Source organism: Carcharodon carcharias, chromosome 4 (genome assembly GCF_017639515.1).
Source record: "Carcharodon carcharias isolate sCarCar2 chromosome 4, sCarCar2.pri, whole genome shotgun sequence".
Classification (NCBI taxonomy): domain Eukaryota; kingdom Metazoa; phylum Chordata; class Chondrichthyes; order Lamniformes; family Lamnidae; genus Carcharodon; species Carcharodon carcharias.
In genome coordinates, this window is record NC_054470.1 from 120123723 (window position 1) to 120138811 (window position 15089).

General features: G+C 40.5%; 1 protein-coding gene across 2 annotated transcripts in view; it reads left to right on the forward strand.

Moving 5' to 3' along the window:
- The window catches only part of LOC121276941 (coiled-coil domain-containing protein 171-like), a 229031-nt gene that overhangs the window by 121638 nt on the left and 92304 nt on the right, over positions 1-15089 (forward strand). For both annotated transcript variants that reach the window (XM_041185646.1, XM_041185645.1), the window contains exons 18-20: positions 3879-4105; positions 5146-5334; positions 7116-7307. In XM_041185646.1, the coding sequence (XP_041041580.1) occupies positions 3879-4105; positions 5146-5334; positions 7116-7307 (608 nt within the window). The remainder of the gene's footprint in view (positions 1-3878; positions 4106-5145; positions 5335-7115; positions 7308-15089) is intronic.

Here is a 15089-nt window from a genome sequence, read left to right on the forward strand (position 1 = left end):
CTCTGCTGTGTCGGTCCTGCCGGTGGGACAAGGATATACCCAGGGATGGTGATCGTGGTGTCTGGGACATTGCCTTGATTGTGTGAGTATGACTGTCAGACTGTTGCTTGCTCTCAATTTTGGCATAAGCCCTCAGATGTAAGGAGGACTTTGCAAGGTCACTAGAACTGAGTTTGCCATTGCCTAGATCGATGTCGGATAGTCGATCTGGTTCCATTCCTTCAGGCTTTAATATAACGGAGTGGCTTGCTCGGCCATTTCAGAGACATTTCCTTCTCTAAAGGGCACTGGTGAATCAGATAGGTTTTTACAACAATCGACAATGGTTTCATGGTCACCATTAGACTTCTAATTCCAGATTTTTATTGAATTCAAATTCCACCATCTGCCATGGTCTCTGGAACATTACTCTCGGTCTCTGGATTACTAGTCTAGTGACAATACCACTACGCCACCACCTCCCTCATCGGTGTACTGAGGGTAGAAACAGGCCCTATCTTGTTGAGGCTAGAAATCATGTCCCCTTCCTTCATCCCCAGCCCCAAAGAAATTCTGGCATCAGCTGGCCTCTGCACCTCCCATCCCTTCTGAATCCTTACCGACTGCTGTTAATTTGGTTATTGTGCAAATAACCATTTTATATATAAAAAAAACATTCTTGGGATTTGGGAATAGCTGGCTGAGGGTTGCCCATCCCTATTTGCCCTGGGAAGGTGTTGGCACCACAGGGCAGTTAAGAGCCAATCATGTAAAAGCCAGAGTGGGCTAGGATGACAAGTTTTGTTTGCTAAAGATTGTTATGAACCAGTTGGGTTTTTCAGACAACTTGATTGTTTCATGGTCACTTTTTTTTCCCACTTATACCAGTCCTTTTTTTAAATATTGAATTCAAATTTTCAATCAGTCATGGTGAGATTTGAACTCATGTAGGAATCACCGGACAAAAAACCCTAAGGTCAATTCAGTTCTAGCATCTTGGTAATAGCATAATGTAATTATAATGAAGTTGTTGATTCATCATGGTAATTAATCTCTTCTCAGTTTAATTACAACAGACAAGCTATAAAATGAAGAAACTCCCAGTGACAGCAAGTTTTAAGATCTTTAGGTCCAAAAACAAAGAACATTTATTGGATGTTATGCCCTAGTAGGGGGGAAGATATGGGGTGAATTGTGTGTGTTGGTACTACTATGGTTTCTAATGTATGGAAATGAGCTGGATTGAGGGACTCAAAATGATCAAACCTACTAACAATGCCACCTGTCCACCAATTCCCAAGTATACTCAAATCTCCCTTTTTGTTGACCCAGTTTAAAATCTTCATTAGTTTTGTATCATGCACTCTGGATTGCTAGTCCAGTAACACATCTTCATACCCATGTGTAATTCTACATGGAATGGACGTACGACACCAGCAGCCCGTGGTGTTCACGCTGCACCGGCGGCCCATGATGTAATATTGCTTGCATAAATCATTAGAACCTGTTCATTATGCGACTAGAGGCCAAAAGTGCATGGAGCAGCATGTATTCTGATGGCCAATTTACAGTATTGTGGGTCACATGATGTTGAGTCCTCCAAGCTGCATTAACAATTGAGGGCAATCAATTCTACACAAAAAAGAATGCATATCTAAATCATAAAATTATCTTATGTTTTGAAACTTGGCTATTCAAGAGTTGAAAATACGACTGGCCAGGACTAAAGTTTTGAAATCTGCATCTAGACATGTGAAGCAATGATATTTCAGCAAAATCCATTTACATGCTGCTATGTTTTTTTTTTCTGGAATGATATCAACAACTTTTTTGTGTTTGGGTCTTGTAATATACAAAATCCTTTTGTATATTTTTACAATATTTTTGATCAATATTTTTGATCCCATGATTGTAAGAGCTCCAAAGGATCTGTTAACTTGTTGTACAGATTACAAAAGGAGTATATATGGCTGTGTTTTGACTGCTGTTTCAAGTATATTTTTTTCCATTGTAATGTAATAGTTCACTGAAATTGAACATGAGCTTTATTATGCAGATGGGCCCCAGCTATTGCATGGAAATTGAAGTACAATGCTAAAATATATTGTGGGAATTGTGAAATTCTATTCTTGTGCAATTTTGTTTCCAGGCAAAACAAACTGATTGTGCCATTTCAATGTTGGCTCACAAGAAGCAAAAATTCAGTTCCAGTTCCAACTGTAGTGCAGTCATCGACCATTAGGTGGGAGCTAGTGTATCAGAAATACCTGGATTGCTTGGTTTTGACACTGTACAGGGCTGGAAATCTTAAGGAGAGGGTGTTGGTACATTTAATATAAATCATTTTGTGTTTTTTATATACATATAGCTAATGATCAGGTAGCGCAAAATTATTCATCTTCCTAAAATCCTGATCAAGCTGTGTTTTTTCATGGAATGTGATCTCTATAACAATTGAGGCAGGAGATGAATATTTGAGCACCATGGAATTCAAGGACTTGCATTAAGAAAAGCTGTCACAACACACCTCTGTATTTTTAAGAAAAAACTAAAACTATTTACATTCTTAGATAACTCAGCTTGACGTCCTTCACCAGAGTCAATTTAATGCAAAATGCACTGCTTGATCCTGGTTCAGAAGGATTGGCTTTTCTCTGGTTTTGCAGCAACCTGGAAACATTATTTCTGATCCTTTTAGTAAAACATTGTGCAGTTTCCACTAATAGGTTACATCAACTGATCAAGAATTATTTCTCTGTTATAAAATGAATTTGTTTCAACCCAATTATACTTTTAAAAAGTAGCTAGAAATGCTTTGCTATCGTAAGCAGGTTTATTTATTCTTTCACGGTATGTGGGCATCACTGGCTGGGCCAGCTTTTATTGTCCATCCCTAATTGCCCTTGAGAAAGTGGTGGTGAGCTGCCTTCTTGAACTGCTGCAGTCTGTGTGGTGTAGGTACACCTACAGTGCTGTTTTAAGGAGGGAGTCCCAGAATTTTGATCCAGCGACGGTGACAATAACAATATAGATTGAATCATTTTATAATTGAAAGAATATATTGAATAACTAAAATCATTTCAGTTATTGAATTTGATTTGTAACCTTGCTGTCACAGTCACTGAGAAACAATCGCACCTTGTTTTACCAACCCTATAATAGTGAATACAGTAATTAGTAAACTTGATGAGTTTGCTGCTTTAATTACTTGCTTTTGGCAAATAGTCTGGTGTTCATTTCAAGCCTCATATGCTGCAAGACAATCTTGCTCTGATATGGTCATCCTTTACACAGTTTGGGAACCTGTTTTTCTTCATCAGTGCTATGGAATGTATAAACTTTAATTATGTCTGCATTTTAATGTACAGATAGCAACAGATGGATTAGGATTTTCAGTGGAACGCAGACCTGAAAAGGGGGAAAAAGACATTTATTAAATCTTGAAGCCACTTGGAAATCCAGGGTATATCGAGCACACTAACAAATGATAATTTCATTTATCTACACAAAACACATTTATTAATTATAAACCTGACAAAACTAGCAGTGAGTAGAACATGTTTGTTGTACTGAGGCCATAAAACCATCATATGAGAAGGATAATTACCAAGCTCCATTGGGGAAATAAGTAACTGTGCTAGTAGTAAAAATTTAATTGCCTTAGAATAAAAAGGTAAATTACAGCTTAACTCCAGATGTAAATATTATGGTTTCAGGGATAGTAAGATTTGGTGGAGTTACGCACTTTCATGTAAAATAGATTATTTATTTATTTTTCCCTAACTAGTTGACTGGACCATCTAATAAGCTTATTTAAATAAAATAAAGAATTATGAAATAAAGAATTAAATGAAACAATAGTCATTTACAAGGTAATTCTTTTCTTTTCGTTTCTTTAGATCGCAATCATCATCTTTCAAGCCGTTCAATGGAAAATGCAGCCAAGGATTCCTTTTCAAAGCTCATGGACAGACTAATTGTGGAAATGGAAAATGTTCCACTGTGGTGTAATAGACAATTCGGATATGGGCACAAAAAATCATTAGTACAAATACTGGGTGATGGACTGTGCAACACCAATGCCAAGGCAAGGAAAGAAGGACTACAGGTTATTGTGCCCATAAAGGTAATGCTAGTAATTCACAGTGACTAATCCATTTATCAACCTGATCAGTTCTAATAATATTGTTAAAACTGAAGTGCGCCAACACACAGATTCTTTGCTGGAATACTGTACTGGCATCAACATTTTAAATTGGTGAAATGCTTAAATCCAGTCTGCCTTATTTCAGACTATTGCACAATATTATTTTGAGATTTTGACTTAAAATTTTAGGATATTGGAATTTATTGAGATATAATGCTTGCTTAGCAGTCAAACTGTTGAAATTAGTTTCATAATTTCTTAATAGTACAGGTGGTACCATGCTTTTACTCATTCATGGAAATTCCTGTTAAGAAGGAGGCAAATTAGCCCAGTATTCATGTGACAGTGCTCGCTCCTCCACTAGTGCTATTTAATTTAATCCCATTTTCCTGCAATGGAATCTTAGAAATGTTAAATTTGAAACAAACTATGAAATAACAACATACATTTTTGCTCCAAATTATATGTAGATTTGCTCAACAAAATGAAAGAACTCAACCTCAGTGTAGTGGAACAGTTTTTAATCCCAAGTTTAAAAAAAAGTCCAAGGTTTGCTTTAAGAAGTCATAAGATCTTTTTGTAGCAGTAAATGATTTGATACTCTGTGGATTGAGGGTCCATACTAATTTTACTCTGCAATAGAAACCCGAAACTACAAATAAAATCTTTCTTCTGTAGCATCCACCTCGTTTCTTACAGAATAAAACTTTTTATTGTGTGAAGGTCAACTAACAACTGAAATGATTATTGGTCAGGATTGAATGCAAGTTTTATCAGCAGTAAAAATCTTTAGTTTATAGGAACCTTCGTTTGACTGGTAAGCAAGCACTACTTCTCAATAAATTCCAGTATCTTAAAAACTCAACTCAAGTTTATAAGGTGGCTGTAATTTATTTCAATTATGCAAGACTAATAGTCCAGTCAACTTCTGTTCCTTCTTGATTTTATTTTATGATTTTAAGTATTTAAATCAATTTAATGAAAGTTGAAATGTATTAGTTTTTTTTATTCTCTACCAGAATTGTGTAGAAATATTGAAGAAACAGATCCTTGAATTTACTCAGAGGCTGCATGCTGCAGAAGTCGAACGTCGTTCTTTGCGTATGGAGCTTATGCAACTCAAAAACTACATGAATGAACTGAAAAGAGAAAGTGGGAAAAATCAGACCCTTGAACAGCAACTGAGCGACCTCAAGCAGAATATGAAGGTGAACAGTTCTTTACTTTGGGCTTTTCTAAATCTCAAGGTTAAATAGAAGCTATCTTGTTCATGGGCATTTTTCCAGGGTTCCAACGTTGCACTCCCTAAAAATTGTTTGCATTATATGAAAGTGTATTTTTAGTGGCATTAAGATCTTCATGCCACTAGTGTTAACTCAGACATTCGCACAAGCAGACTGACAGTTTGTTTTATTAGAAAAGTTTTTAATTTAAAGCCAAGAAAGAAATAGAATGGATGAAATGTTAATAGTTAAGAGTGATTTAATTAGAATGCCTCCTGAATGGCACAAATTTATTGGCTTTTCATGCTGCTCTGATTTTTCAGTTTTACGAAGAGATTTTAGGAGTCTGTAAAATAATAGACAAACTAATTTTAGTGTCACTCAGTGAAGTCATAAAAAGTTATTACAGGAATTTATTGAAGCAGTAATGCAAATCTGTATACACTGGAATTGTGCATTGTACCTTGAAAACACATTTATATCAGTATAGGGATTACATTTGATCCAGCATAACAATCTATTTGATATGTTTTCTCCTAGTTTACTAACCATAAAAATTATGATACTATGAATGTTGACGGTGCCAAATCATACATTCATTGATGATGATCTCTTCAGCTTTGCTGGTTTCTGAATAGAATGATAGATCTTTTACTTTGAAGACCCCATTTTAGGAGGGTGCAAAAACAGTTGGAGATACCAATTGGTAGCTAGTTATCAGAAAGCCCATTTACCAACATAAGACTAGAGGCTCCCCTTCCTGTTGGGTTTTTAAAAGAATCAGCCAGCTACATAGCTACTTTTACTAATACCATCATTTTTTAAAATTTCTAGATTCTTGAAATGGAATTCATATTCTTAAATTGCCATGGTTAGATTTGATCTTGTGTTTTCTAGATTAGATGTCCAGTAAAATAACCACTAAACTACTCTAACCCTTATCAATACAAATTACAATTTGCTGATGGCTTTCTGGAATTTTTGGTCTAGTTTAAGGACAATATCTTTATTTGCATCTTACTTAATCTATATTTTGAAAATGAAGGACAGAATTGGATTCTGACTTTGAAACTATAATGATCCACAAATGGACCCCAATGATCTTACCAGAAAACGGAGTCTCCTGATGATGATGACTATGTCAGTCATGTATATAAAAATAAAAACAAAAAATCTGCGGATGCTGGAAATCCAAAACAAAAACAGAATTACCTGGAAAAACTCAGCAGGTCTGGCAGCATCGGTGGAGAAGAAAAGAGTTGATGTTTTGAGTCCTCAGAACTGTTGAAGGGTCATGAGGACTCAAAACGTCAACTCTTTTCTTCTCCACCGATGCTGCCAGACCTGCTAAGTTTTTCCAGGTAATTCTGTTTTTGTTTCAGTCATGTATGTTATGGCCAAGAAGGTTACACATCCATTCCCTGAGATCGCAGTAAGGATGCTATAATTGATTTCTGCAGCTCTGGCCTGGGGTAGGGGTGCTCTTGATCACTGCCCAATGCCCCACCCTCCCACCACCTCGCCACAACAAGAATTGTTAACATTCACTGTTCAGGATCAATTTGATGGCAATAATTAACAAAACTCAGCAATAAAGACAAATTAATCAGAATTGTAAAAAATCTCAATAATTTTGTTCTACAAATGAGCAACATTAAAATCAGACATATTTCATCAGTGGTAACTGTCTGTCACTTGTAATTCAAATAGTCTTTGAGGAAAGCTTAAATAAGTTGGTGCCTATTTCCATTAACTTATTCTTATAGACCCAGAAAATGGTTCCATTTGAGAGATTTGGGAGTATTTGTGAAGAGCTGAATAATGCCTTGCTCAGGGAGCAGCAGGCCCAGCTGCTACTAAATGAACAAGCACATCAGATGCAGGAATTAGGATTGCAACTGGAGCTACATTCCAATGAAGAAGCAGAAAAGGATCAGACCCTATCTGAGGCTGTAAAGGTAGGCTGTCAACCACTTTCATAGAGCGATCTTGTCTTGTTTTCTCTTTAACTTTCTAATTGACTTCGCTGCCTTTAACACAGTCCACTGTAAATGTGGTGTACCAGTTCCAGCATAAATATCGAGGTGTCCATATTACTCAGCCAATAGCCTTTTCTGTACCAGACTTCACAGTAAAGAAGCACAAAACAATGTTAATTTCAATCCTAAAAAAGACACAATTAGGATGTTTCAGGAAAAAAAATAGCATTCTGTTATCATTTGGTATGGAATATTGAAAATGAACAAAGGCAATTTATGAAAATTGATGAAATCAGCAGAGATATAATCTTCAGGAGCAAAAAACTCTGAAAAAGGTAAGTGATGTGTGGACTTGTGCATATTGTGCAAATGCTGACATTGGGAAGAAGGAAGATGGGATGAGTAGGTTATGAATTTAAACAGCAGTGAAGGAGTGGCGAGAGGAGTTGGTGCTTGTGCAACTTGGTAGTATGAGAGAAGAGAACGGTGCTACCATATGGTTTGGAGAGAGGAAAGGAAGTGGTAAGTTTGCTTAGAATGTGAGGCTTTGCAGTCTGCTCTTGTGATTGTACTCTGGAAGTGACTTGCTGAAAATGAGGGCAAGGGAGTGATGGAAGTATTTAGGTGGGTGTTGTGAGAGATTATCGTAACCTGTTGCTCAAAAACTGCGGGCCCTGAAGAAGACCATTCATGCTGATGTCTGTGTCTTCTACTGTGTTGTGTTGTCAGAATTGATCTCTTGGCTAGCTAGCCACAATGTAGAGGATTTAAGGGGGTGACGATGTAACTGTATCTGACTCAGCCCCATTGAGGGATGGAGAGTTGTCAGAGGTCTACAGCACAGAAAAAGGCCCTTCGGCCCATTGAATCTGCGCTGGTCAAACAAGTACCTAACTATTCTAATCCCATTTTCCAGCACTAGGCCCATAGCCTTGTATGCCATTGCATCGCAAGTGCACATCCAAATACTTCTTAAATGCTATCAGGGTTTCTGCCTCTACCGCCCTTTCAGACAGTGAGTTCCAGATTCCTATCACCCTCTGGGTGAAAAAAATCTTCCTCTCATCCCCTCTAAACCTCCTGCCCCTTACCTTAAATCTATGCCCCCTGGTTATTGATCCCTCCACCAAGGGGAAAAGTCCCTTTCTGTCTACCCTATCTATGCCCCTCATAATTTTATACACCTCAATCATGTCCCCCCCCTCAATCTCCTCTGCTCCAGGGAATATAACCCCAGTCTATCCAATCTCTCCTCCATAACTAAAACTCTCCAGCCCAGGCAACATCCTGGTAAATCTCTTCTGCACTCTCTCTAGTGCAATCATATCCTTCCTATAATGCGGAGTCCAGAACCGCATGCAATACTCTAGCTGTGGCCTAACCAGCGTTTTATACAGTTCCAGCATAACCTCCCTGCTCTTATATTCTCTTCCTCGGCTAATAAAGGCAAGTATCCCATATGCCTTTTCAATCACCTTATCTACCTGTCCCGCTACCTTAAGGGACCAGTGGACATGCACACCAAGGTCCCTCTGATCCTCGGTACTTCCCATTCATCGCATATTCCTGTGCCCTGCCCAAGTGCATCACCTCAAACTTATCCGTTGTACTTAACCTCACTGCCCATGTGAGGACATTGAACCTTACTGTATTGAACACAGGCGCTGACGGCACTAATTCCTCCAACCACCACTGTTTAGACAAATGTCATTTCAATCTTGGGGATGCTTTTGTGGTTTCTGGGAACAGTTTCTCCACCCTTTCTATTTTCACTATTTTCATTAAGAACTCCAGTAAGGCATTAGAAAAGCAGTCCTTTGACTTATCTTGGCAGACACAATGGGCTTGTGTTGCCCAATTAAAAATCCAAGTGGAGGATGCAATCTCGCTGTAAGAGATCCCTCCTTTAACTTTGGAAATTGCCAGCCTAGACATCGTGGTGAAAACATCATTGAGGCTGCTTCCTGCCCTCTTAATTTGTGCCCCAAGTTACTTTTAGGATCCTAGTCGGGACCTGTGCTCTTTTGCGCATGGGCGCGAAAGAGCGCAGAAATCTCCCTGAGGCACGGAGATTAGTTTAAGTTATGAAAAATTTAATTAAAGAAAAAGAAAATTTAAAGACATGTCCCCTCATGTGAAACTGTCACATGAGCTGGGACATGTCCAGTAATTTTTTTCAAAAATTTTTGTTTAATTAATAAACCCTTCATGAAATCTCATCTTGCCTGTGAATGAGGTTTCATGAAAAATACGAAGGCCGCCTGGGCTCTTCGTCTGCCCGCCAACCTTAAGGTTGGATGGGCAGCATTCTTAACAACTTTAATTACTTTCTTAATAGTCTTAATAGGCATTGGACAGTTCAATGGGCGTGCAGTCGACTCCAGTGCATGCCCGCTGAAGTGACGATCTAAATGATGTGCAATGATGTCGGGATGCCAGCCTAATGTCACTGCGCGTCATTTTACATGTCAGCAAGCAGACCCTACCCCCGCTCGCCGACCGGAAAATTCTTCCTCATGAGATTGGGTTTTATAAATATTTTGTTTTTCTTGATTAATTAATGGTTATGTTTTTAGATCTGTTTGGCTTAATGCTGCTTTATTTTCTGCCTGTCTATTGCTGCTTTATAAGGTATGTTTTGGTTACATGCAGTATCTGCTTAAGCAGACTTTTTGAAAGTTGATGGGGTTGAAGAAGCAGGACATCTACAGAACACTCTGAAATGCAAAGATTGCCTTTTGAAGAAGAACTACATGGATCTGTTTTCTCTGGAGATGACCTTGAGATTTAACAGTGCGCTGTGGGATACCCTCTTTGATTTTCCAGCAGTAAGCATTGTCACGTCACTCTTTTCTCAGGGTGGGCCTCCTGATAATCTTTCATCCATAGGACAACTTTTTGCAAAATCTAATCAACATGTTATTGAACATTAAGATAAAAGCAAAAAACTGCGGATGTTGGAAATCCAAAACAAAAACAAAAATAAAAATACCTGGAAAAACTCAGCAGGTCTGACAGCATCTGCGGAGAGGAATACAGTTAACGTTTCGAGTCCGTATGACACTTCAACACAACTGTTCTGTTGAAGAGTCATACGGACTTGAAACTTGCTGAGTTTTTCCAGGTTATTTTTATTTTTGTTTTTGTTATTGAACATTGTTGGTTTATCAGGAGCATAAATTGTGAGAAATGTTAAATGTATTTTTTTCAATTTCCCTCTCTTTCCCTCCCTCGCTCATCTTATTTCTCCCTCTCCTCTAACCCCCCTCTCTCCCCTACACTCCCATCCCACTTTGCTCCCCCCTTCAACCCTCCCCCTCCACTGCTTTTGTCCTCTAACTTTTACCTTCTCCTTTACCCACTCTCCTCTCTGCTGCACACTCTCCTCTTTCCCCCTCTCCTCTACCTTCCCTCCTTGCTGATGTTCCCCTCTCCTTGCTGACATGGCCCTCCTCCTCACCCACATGCCCCTCTCCTCCTCGCCCACATGCCCCCTCCTCGCCCACGTTCTCCCCCTCCTCGCCCACGTTCTCCCCCTCCTCGCCCACGTTCTCCCCCTCCTCGCCCACGTTCTCCCCCCTCCTCGCCCACGTTCTCCCCCCTCCTCGCCCACGTTCTCCCCCCTCCTCGCCCACGTTCTCCCCCCTCCTCGCCCACGTTCTCCCCCCTCCTCGCCCACGTTCTCCCCCCTCCTCGCCCACGTTCTCCCCCCTCCTCGCCCACGTTCTCCCCCCTCCTCGCCCACGTTCTCCCCCCTCCTCGCCCACGTTCTCCCCCCTCCTCGCCCACGTTCTCCCCCCTCCTCGCCCACGTTCTCCCCCCTCCTCGCCCACGTTCTCCCCCCTCCTCGCCCACGTTCTCCCCCCTCCTCGCCCACGTTCTCCCCCCTCCTCGCCCACGTTCTCCCCCCTCCTCGCCCACGTTCTCCCCCCTCCTCGCCCACGTTCTCCCCCCTCCTCGCCCACGTTCTCCCCCCTCCTCGCCCACGTTCTCCCCCCTCCTCGCCCACGTTCTCCCCCCTCCTCGCCCACGTTCTCCCCCCTCCTCGCCCACGTTCTCCCCCCTCCTCGCCCACGTTCTCCCCCCTCCTCGCCCACGTTCTCCCCCCTCCTCGCCCACGTTCTCCCCCCTCCTCGCCCACGTTCTCCCCCCTCCTCGCCCACGTTCTCCCCCCTCCTCCTCGCCCACGTTCTCCCCCCTCCTCCTCGCCCACGTTCTCCCCCCTCCTCCTCGCCCACGTTCTCCCCCCTCCTCCTCGCCCACGTTCTCCCCCCTCCTCCTCGCCCACGTTCGCCCCCCCTCCTCCTCTGCCTACATTTGCCCCCCCTCCCCCTCCGCCCACGTTCGCCCCCTCCTCCTCCACCCATGTTCACCCCCCCTCCACCTCGCCCACGTTCGCCTCCCCTCTTCCTCTGCCCACGTTCGCCCCTCCCCTCCTCCTCTGCCTACATTTGCCCCCCCTCCCCCTCCGCCCACGTTCGCCCCCTCCTCCTCCACCCATGTTCACCCCCCCTCCACCTCGCCCACGTTCGCCTCCCCTCTTCCTCTGCCCACGTTCGCCCCTCCCCTCCTCCTCCACCCTTGTTCGCCCCCTCTCCCCTCCTCTCCCACTCCCCTCCTGAAGATGTTGAATCTCACTCTGCTAAGATTCTGTGATGCTGCATTCTCCCACTCCTTTGTGTCTGTTGTTAATATGTGCACTCAGACAGTGATTATTAGGAGTCCATTCAGCAGTTGATGGCACAGTTAAGCCCAAATGTGTCGTCAATTGGCAGTTGCAAACCTGCATTTTCCAGGCGGGGCTGCTGAATAGTGAACAAAAGAAACCTTGTCTGATTTCTCTCTCTACCCTGGGACATGAAGGCCAGCTGTGGTGCCCAACTACTGCTTGCCTAATATTGATTAACTCAGCAAGATGTTCCTTGTCTGACTGATTCAGTGGTATATCATTCATTGCACTTAGCCGATAATGCTGAGGCACGCACCCATAGGCTTTGTCAATCACTTTAATCGCTGTTTAAAAAAATGATTTAACCCAAAACAATGGTATAATAAAACCGCGACACTGCCATTGATAATAATTTCAATATTCTGAAATGCATCTAGTACTGAATCAAAATTTATTTACGTTTTATACTAGTTTACTAGCCTTGATATACTTTAGATAATCCTGAATGGCAGTCCAGTAAAAGACTCTAAATTAAAATTGTGTTTGAAAGTACAGGTACTTAATTTTTATTATACACCATTTTGAAAGCTCAGAATTCACAACAAGATGGTGTGCAAGATGTCTGAAGATAGAATTTTTGCAGGGTTCTTCTGATCTCTTATAAATCTAGTAGAATATAAGCTAAAACCCTAGGGAAATGTGTAAAAGGCTATTTACACCTAACCGGGTAGAGTTTCTTCTTGGGCACAATCGGAAACCTGGGCTCACTTTACGCTCAAAATTGCACTGCTTTTGCGAATTGAATTTTTTCTCAAGTTTCTGCTCCAAGCCAAAAATAAGCATTTTTAATTAGAATGTCTAGTCCGTCACTTGTGAATAAGCTGATTTTTAAATAACTGAAAGTAACTTTAGCTTTTTTAAATGGAATCATTTACTAATTTTGCCGGTGTACATTCACCAGTTTGTTGGTATATTATTTTACTATTTAAATGCTTTTAAAAGGTGCCTGTGTGCCTAAAAGAAAATAAATGCTTGATTTTAAGAGCCTCTTTATTGGCCTGCAAATGGGCATAATTAGTGGAAACTTGCCATGGTGATTAATTCAACTGGGGGCAGGGCCAGCTTTGTGGGCAGGGCTGCCTTCCAGCGCATTTTTAAAACTAGGGCAAAAGATCATAGAAACTCGATTTGCACTGGATATAATTTACACATTGAAATCCCTCTTCTTTTGGCGCTGATTTGGCCCAATTTGCATGAATTGTGAAGCCAGTGTAATCAAGCAGAAAAATATCTCCCCACTATCCTACAACACTATATACAACTATTATTGATGAACTTATTTTCAAATGTATAAAATGTACCCAGAATTATCTATTTATTTTCCAACAGACTGATAATTGTTAGCTATTTTCAGCCATTAAAACCTTAATAGTGTAATGAAGTCAGCAGTTTTACATCATAAGCATTTATCTTTCTCATAGAACTTTGCACCAATTAATTATGTACTGCAGTTGATGTACAGCATTACTGATATGAGAACTTCTTTTGAGCTGCCTTACCACCAGCACATATATATTGTTCATCTGGTTGATGCTCAAGAGATGTTAAACCAACAGTAAAAATGCATTATGAAAGCAGCAGGAGTTGGAGTGCTAGTTTCTGCACGCATCTTATGTTCTAGTCCCATACTAGAAGCTTAGTTGAGACTGTGCAAAACTATTTTCTCATTGGAGCTTTGGTGCAGAGGCAAAGATGCTTCATTTTGCCTTTGTGAGCAGGATTCCAACCCAGGTTCCAGAAATAGAAGAACATTTTTTGGAGAAAAAATTATGTATTACCAAGGAGAACAATGTGCTAAACTCATGTGCAAATATCCTTCTGTACCTATACTTTGTGTTGGATACAATACACTTCTTTGTCAAAATTGTAACTTTCACCCTGTCTCATTACTTAACCACTATACTTCTGTGCAATCAAGTCATACATTTAGGAAGTTAGTCTTCTGATATGCCTTAGGGCTACTTATGTCAATTTGGAAACTGCTGTATAAAGGTTCAAAGCAAAACAAACCTGTACTCACTTATGTTTAGCAAGATTTAAAAATAGATAAGCCATCTACTTACACAGACCTATGTGCGTTTTGATAAATCTACAGAAACATGATTAACATTAGCCTGACTTTGCTTGGAAGGAATGTTTTGTAACATTACTGAAATTATGGTTCAGATGACCACATTTTGCAAAGTCAAAATTAAATTTTGAAAAGTGAATGTTGAGTGAAATGTACTTTTATATATACGTAAAAAATGTGTATATTATTTTTATATATATATGTATATATATATATATAATTTTCTTCATCTTTTTCTCCACCTAATTGGGCCTGTTATGATGGATAGCATTCTCTGCTGTGGTTGTAATACTGCAAGTAAGGCAAAATGTAACACCCTCAACTTACATGATTAGCTTATAATTTTTTTTATGATTCTTGGTGCAGCAGTTGTGTTGTCTTGGATTAAGCTGTGATATTCCAATACTGTGTGCAGTTCAGATAAATGTAGCCATATTGACCTCTTTCAGACACACAATTACTAGGCAGTACATTTTTACTTTAATTTCATCAGGGTTTAATTAGTATACAAATAAAACTTTCCTTATCTTTTTCTCCACCTAATTGGCCTGTCTTTGCTAATGTGTGAAATGTGTGAAAGTGGGCTGTAATTAGGATGACCGTGTTCACCTTTTCCTTTCTAACTTACAATTGCCTGAAGGTCTCAGAACCTTAAAACAGTGCTTTGGATTATTGCTTTGCAATCAGTCTGGCTATCCCATAGGCTTTGTCATGAGCAGAAGGGCTTTGGGTGCTGCAATTTCCCACTGTAAAGCAGGATCTTCATCCCTTTGCCCACTAAATGTTTATTGATTATCTCACTGTTCCACGCTCAGCTTCCAACAACTTAATATCAGGTGACAGTCGAGAGAGTTCTCTGAGTAATTAGAGTTGAGCATTGGGGGAACAATTAGGAGCAGAGTTATTAAACTTGATTTATCCTGTTCTCCCCTGCATGCTTGCTGGATATCAAGCCATCACA